General features: G+C 33.4%; 1 protein-coding gene across 1 annotated transcript; it reads left to right on the forward strand.

Moving 5' to 3' along the window:
* Positions 1-1,819: 1,819 nt before the first annotated feature.
* On the forward strand, positions 1,820-7,085 carry LOC133309511 (probable receptor-like protein kinase At5g18500). Its single transcript, XM_061510293.1, has 8 exons — positions 1,820-2,265; positions 2,455-3,152; positions 3,255-3,359; positions 3,560-3,682; positions 3,752-3,922; positions 4,038-4,167; positions 6,185-6,397; positions 6,700-7,085. The coding sequence occupies exons 2-8, from the start codon at positions 2,479-2,481 to the stop codon at positions 6,805-6,807; spliced, it is 1,524 nt and encodes a 507-aa protein (XP_061366277.1). The 5' UTR covers positions 1,820-2,265; positions 2,455-2,478; the 3' UTR covers positions 6,808-7,085.

A 7,085-nucleotide genomic window follows, 5' to 3' on the forward strand; every position in this document is an offset into this window, starting at 1 on the left:
TGTCAACATCATATTAAGATTAAGATTATATATATTATAAAAATACTGTGATTATGATTAAAGAAATTTTTTCCATTATTTATTAAAAAAATATTTTTGTTATTTATCCAACCATATGTATCACATTAGGAAAGAAAAAAATTAATGACTATAATAACAATTTGAAAAAGTTAGAATCTTTTAAATATTACTTTTATACTTAGAAATTTATTAAATGATAAATTTATTTACATAAATATTAAAATTTTGGATAAAAGTTAAGAATTTGAACTTGATTTTGTGACAATTAATTTATTGACAAGTGATAAACAAGTTTACTATAACTTTTCACTGAAAGTGATAGTATTTCCTAAACTTACATAAGAATTAAGTCTCTTCCTGAATAAATTTTAGGGGGAAAAAACCCTTCAAAACTATATAACTTTAATATTTTATCATTCCACGCAAAATGCATTTCTTTTCTCCTACTGGCCACTGGCCAGAATGCCAAAACAAAACTAACTAACTAGAGCTACAATGATCAGGCTGTTTAGCGTTGAATTTAGACATGTTAAATTATATTTAATTATTATATTCTTCGTCTTTTATAACTGTTAAATAGCCGTAAAAGGTGATAATAATTATTTACTACATAATAAATCATCAAAAGTCATTTATATTTTATTAACAATTGAGAATAAACTCTAAATCTAAAATGAATATGCGATTAACTGAAAATTTTAGGAAAATAATTTGATGATTATGATTATTATTATTACTGTATTTTGACGGATAATAAATTGACAACTCAGCTCCATCAACCTAAATAAAAGCGGAAAAAAACCAGAAGAAAAATTATGCCAAAAAAGATCGAAATTGGAATTCTTTTCTTAATGGTTATAATTATGTCATTTGAATTTTTATTGTAAAAGATATATAGTTATCAATATCATACGATACACAACAATACGTATTGTATGATATAATACGATTTACAAATTCAGTAATACATATCGAGGAGGTGTATTGGAAAGGAAGTTGTATCGGACCATCGATACTATATCGTGTATTCGTGTATCTTACAATATAAAAATTAAATCAATGTTTAGACTTTGTAATATAAAAAAAATTGATTTGTGATTTAAATTAAAAAAATTTAAAAAATTATTATTAATAAGAAAAAGAAAATAAAGGTTTGATTTATGATTTAAACTCAAAAATCAATCTAAAAAATATGTATTAATAAATAAAATAATTAAAGAAATATTATAAATCTATTCATTTTTTAGAATAAAAATAAATCAATAAAAAAAATTAACTCAAATTAAAGCAACACAAGATTGCGTAAACAAAAAAAAAAAAAATGTCTTTCCAAATATTTTTACCGATTTTGCTTTAGCCTTGCCAAGTCAAAAAAATTTAGCACAGATTTTGATTTTGAAAATCATTCACAAGCTATAAGCTTCCTAGCAAATCCAATCAAAACCATTGAACGATTTTTTGGAATTTGAATTTATATGATATTAATTATATTATATATTTTTAAATTATTTTATATTTTTGTGTTTTACGTTTCGATAAATCCATGATACAAAAGATGGGTCAAATGATACAAAATACAGATTGCAATTGAACAATCTTGAAAATATATTTTAAAAATAAAAAATAAATTCAAAACAAGATAACATTGTTAGAATGAATTATCAATAAAAGTAAAAAAAAGAATAAAGAAAAAAAAAAAGAATCCCTTAAACAAATAATTCCCTTGATTAGGGATAATAAGTGAGGTTGATGAGAGATGAGGGAAATCCGAAGAGGAAGAGGACCTTACCTTACCTTACATTACCGAATTCGATAATGAAAATGGATGTTTATAACTATAAGCATATGCATGCGTTGTAAGGCATCTATTCTAAAACTCATCACCTACCACTGATAACTCTGTCCCTTCCTCTTTATCATCACTCACATTTCTAATCCATCTCCTTCTGTCTCGACCACGACCACACCCACCACCTTTTCTTTGTGTTTTTTTGTTCTTCAGATAGCTCTATCCCAGCTTAGATTTACACTCACATTTTCCACTCCCCACTAAACCCACATAGACATAGGATTTGTATTTTCACCTATTTAGGCATAGTTGCTTTTGCTGACACCTCTCTAGATTCGGGGGGTCTCAAAGATCTGGCCTTTTCAGTTTGTTCCACTGTTTGAGCCTCTTAGTTTATGATGGGGCTATTTCTGAGATCTGGGATTTGAGGGTTGTCACTTTATGTGTGTATATAGGTAAAGAGTAAGACTATGAATGTTTTATAGCTTGTTTGTGTATTTTGTTTTCATTGAGTTAATTTTAATCTCATGTTTGTGTTTCCTCGTACCTTGTCCTTCCAATCTGTTTAATACACAAGTGTTTGATGAATATGTGTAGTTGTATGATTTAATTGCTTATCTTTTATTTTGTATTACATATTGAAGGTAGGTATCAAGGCTTTCTAAGAAATGGGTTCTAATCTGAATGCTGAATTATCGAAGAAAACTCCAATTTTTGGTCTCAAGGTTTGGGAAGTAATTGGAATTGCAGTTGGATTGTCTATTATTGTCATCCTCTCTGCGCTCTCACTTTGCCTTACTTCAAGGAAGAAATCTAGAAAAGCCAAGGAAAAGGTTCCTCTTAGTCAAATACCAAGTGTGTCAAAGGAAATCAAGGAAGTGCGGGTTGAGCAAGTGTCAACCAATGGATTTAGTCCTCGTGATGGAATACTTCTTACCATTCATGATAAATCCAGTGACAAGGAATCAGACAAAGTCATGGTTCATTTAGGTGTGGGGAAAATGAAGAATGGGGATAGAAGCAGTCATTCCGATTCATTTCATCAAGTAGAGAAAGATGGAGGTGGGTCACAGTCACAATCAGGAGAAGAAGGTAGCTCTGGCACGGTTACAGTGTATAGGCACTCTTCTTCATACCCTATAACAGCTCCTTCACCTCTGTCTGGTCTTCCAGAATTTTCTCACTTGGGTTGGGGTCACTGGTTTACCTTGAGGGATCTTGAACTTGCTACAAACCGTTTTTCCAAAGAAAATGTCCTTGGTGAAGGTGGGTATGGAATTGTTTATCGGGGACAGTTGGTCAATGGGACTCCAGTGGCAGTTAAAAAGATACTCAATAACATGTGAGTTTTAGTACAATGTCCAGGCTAGTTACCTTAATTGTTTTGTTCTAATTCCTCTCAATTCTGCTGAAAATTGAACTCTTAAGCATTTTTGTTTAGCAGTGGTCAAGCAGAGAAAGAATTTAGAGTGGAAGTTGAAGCTATTGGCCATGTCCGACACAAAAACTTGGTTCGCCTTTTGGGATACTGCATTGAGGGAACTCACAGGTACCCCAATTCTCAATTACTGTATAGTCCCATCTCCACATTTGTGATCTCAAATGTCCTGTTTAGATAATTTAAATAATTGTTGCCTGAATAAATGGTAATCGTGGTATGAATTGCACTGTCATTAATTTGCTACCTGATGGTGAGGTCAATCTCAGGTTCACTGAACATATCTGATCCTATGTGGGGTATATTTTCAGGATGTTAGTCTATGAGTATGTCAATAATGGAAACTTGGAGCAATGGCTTCATGGAGCTATGCGACACCATGGATATCTTACCTGGGAAGCACGTATAAAGATTCTCCTTGGCACAGCCAAAGCGTGAGTATCTGCATCTCTGCTTCTTTTGGTTTTCTTAGTCCCTCATATAAAGCAATATACTTGTTTCAGGCTTGCATATTTACATGAAGCAATTGAGCCCAAGGTGGTGCACCGAGATATCAAGTCAAGCAACATATTAATTGATGATGACTTCAATGCCAAGGTTTCTGATTTTGGCCTGGCCAAGTTATTGGGTGCTGGGAAAAGTCATGTCACTACGCGAGTTATGGGAACCTTTGGGTCAGTATTTTATGCTCTGCCCTTTCGAGTGATGAACTTTTCCCATGCTCAATATTGTTAAACTTTCATAAGAAAATATGTTCTTATATTCTTTTTTGCTCTATATATTTCTCAGATACGTGGCTCCTGAATATGCAAATACTGGCCTTCTAAATGAAAAGAGTGATGTTTATAGCTTTGGTGTTTTGCTATTGGAAGGAATTACTGGAAGAGATCCAGTTGACTATGGTCGGCCAACAAATGAAGTGAGAAAACTTATTTTTATCTTGGGCTCAACATCCAGCTTGAAGTATGTGTGTTTGTTTTCACCAATTGCAGTAATAAAGAATTTGCATAGTTGTGCTGTGTATTTGCTGCTAATCTTAACATGTGTTTTAGATATAAAACACTTCTATCTTTTGCCAGTCAACTTCAAGCCGGATGTTGCCCAAAAAATTGCCGTAATTCTCCTAGCTAGACGTTTTTAACAACATATCTATACACATGAAAAATATATGCCATTCTCTTTTCAATTGTCTGCTGCATGAACGATCGATGATCTCTAATTTTTTTCTCCCAATGCTAAAGAAAAGAAAATCATTGGGACATTATGGTTAAAAATTAATTGACTACTTGCTAAAACAGCCATAGGAGTTAAAGTTAATCTTCACTTCTGAAGCTACCTGATAGGAATACACCAACCCTACAGGTGTATTCTAGGAATGGCCATAGGGGATTAGATCCTTCCCTTACTGAGTGTGCATAATAGGCGGATAGATTTTATCATGGGTGATTCGGTACTAATTATGGGTATCAATGTTTAGGAGTGGTTCTGCATTAATGGATAGATGCTTTTAACAATATATTTATTCATATGAAAATATATACCATTCTGTTTTCAACTTCTACTGTATGAATGATGTATGATCTCTAATTATTTTCTCCAAAATAATGAATAAAAGAAAATCATTGGTACATTATGGTTAAAAATTAATTGACTACTTGTTAAAACAGTAATAGGAGTTAAAGTTAATATTTGCTTCTGAAGTGACATAATAGGAATACAGCAACACTAAGGGTGTATTCTAGGAAGGGCCGTAGGGGTTTAGGCCCTTCTGATGTTGAGAGTGCATAATAAGTGAGGGGATTTTATTATTGGTTATTCAATATTAATTATGGGTGATTCTGTATTGATTGGTATATATCATGAAGTGATTTTGTATTAATTATGTGTATAAATCATTATGGGCGATTCCATATTAATGGGGAATCTGTGATAAATATGAGAGAAGGGGAGGTTATAGGGCACACACTATTGGGTGGATCAAAATTGCAAGTTGGAATAGGAATACACCAACCATACAGGTGTAGTTTAGGAAGGGCCTGATTGATACTATTAATACTGACTCACTCATAATGATTGATGCCCATAATTAATATAAAATCACTAATGATTGATACCCATTAGTACAGTATCACCCATAATGATGATACCCATAATTAAATACCGAATCACCCATAATGAAATCCCTTCATTTATTATGCACACTTGGGATGGTCCGGATTTCCTAGGACCTTTCCTAGAATACACCTGTAGGGTTGGTCTATTCCTATCTCGTCCCCTTCAAAAATCAGGAGACACAAATAGCACTGACATTCTCAACAATGCTAGTGACTATCTTCTTTGCACGTTCTTTAATGTAATAACTATTCTACGAGAAATTCTTAGGTTCTCCTTGAACATGAAAAAGTTCCTTCTCTATACTATTCACTACCTCAGCTTTGAGGGTCATTGCTGTCTTCCACTTTAACAACATTTTGAATGTTACAGATGAGATGGCATACATTGAATGATACATTACTGTAACTTTTTTTCTTTTTTTCTTTGGGAGCACCTAAGAATTTCTCACTGTTCTACTTATATTATTATTACTATGAGGTATACCCTCCTACGAAGCTAAATTCGTTACCCTGCCAAATATAAAACATCCTAAAGTTGAAAATGCTCTAACATGATAGACAGTTGGGCTCCTCAAAATTTTGGATATAATTTGAAAAGTTCATGATCACGTCCAGTTTAACTAGACAGTATATGAACTCTGGCCTGGCACCTGCGATAATTATAAGAGGATTAGTTTCTGTTGAAGACTATAAATATCCCGCTTCAGGACCTTTTACTCTATTGTTAACGAGAATTGTGTGTTTTTAGTTACTTATATCTACATGACAACTTTTGATCAAGAGTTTTGACCGACCTGTTCCGTGAAACTGCAATGCTCTCAGGTGAATCTGGTTGATTGGTTGAAGATGATGGTTGGAAACAGGAGATCAGAAGAAGTGGTGGACCCAAACGTTGAGGTGAAGCCATCAACCAGAGCTTTAAAAAGGGCACTCTTAACTGCTTTAAGATGCGTAGATCCAGATTCTGAGAAAAGGCCCAAGATGGGCCAAGTTGTACGTATGCTGGAGTCAGAGGAATACCCTTTACCAAGAGAGGTTTGTTTTCCCCATTTTGTCATGATTTTAAGTCCTCCAACCTTTTTGTCACCTTTTTAGTTGTTTCTGCTGCCCTCTACTTATCACGAATACACTCAATGTTGTTTTGTTTATTTTCCTTTCCTGTGTTAGGTAATAAATAGTAAAAATCATCAAAAAGCTTACTAATGTTTTTTGTTCCAACTGCCAAGCCAAACTACCGTGGCTTGTAACTCCTCTAATGAAGTGTGTAATTCATCTTGCCTAATGTATGGTTTTATCATATGTTTTTAGGCTGACTTTTGATCTCATTCATTTTTCAGGACCGAAGGCACCGAAGAAATAGAGGGGGTAGTGCAGAAATTGAATCCCAGAAGGAATATTCTGACACAGACAGGAGTGAGATTCAGGGTTCTAGAGAAGAGAGCTGAGGGTAACAGCAGTCATGACCCAATCACGGATTCTTATTGAGAATCAGTGGGTTACCGGGATGTATAAAGTGTTAGTATTTATTTATTTATTTATTTCCATAGCTTTTTAGATTCTTGAATTTGCCTACCTCAGATGAGCATTGCAAAGGGGTTTGCACATTTATTTTTTTTATTTTTTTTCATATGCTTTGGTTTTTGGTCGGCTTTTGTTTGTAGAAGGATAGGTATTGTTTGTGTATGAAGGCCGGTGTTATTGCTAAGAACAGAACCCAAAATAT

This window comes from Gastrolobium bilobum, unplaced genomic scaffold (genome assembly GCF_033153095.1).
Source record: "Gastrolobium bilobum isolate Gb01-03AN ecotype WA unplaced genomic scaffold, APGP_CSIRO_Gbil_v1 utg2122, whole genome shotgun sequence".
In the NCBI taxonomy this organism is placed as follows: domain Eukaryota; kingdom Viridiplantae; phylum Streptophyta; class Magnoliopsida; order Fabales; family Fabaceae; genus Gastrolobium; species Gastrolobium bilobum.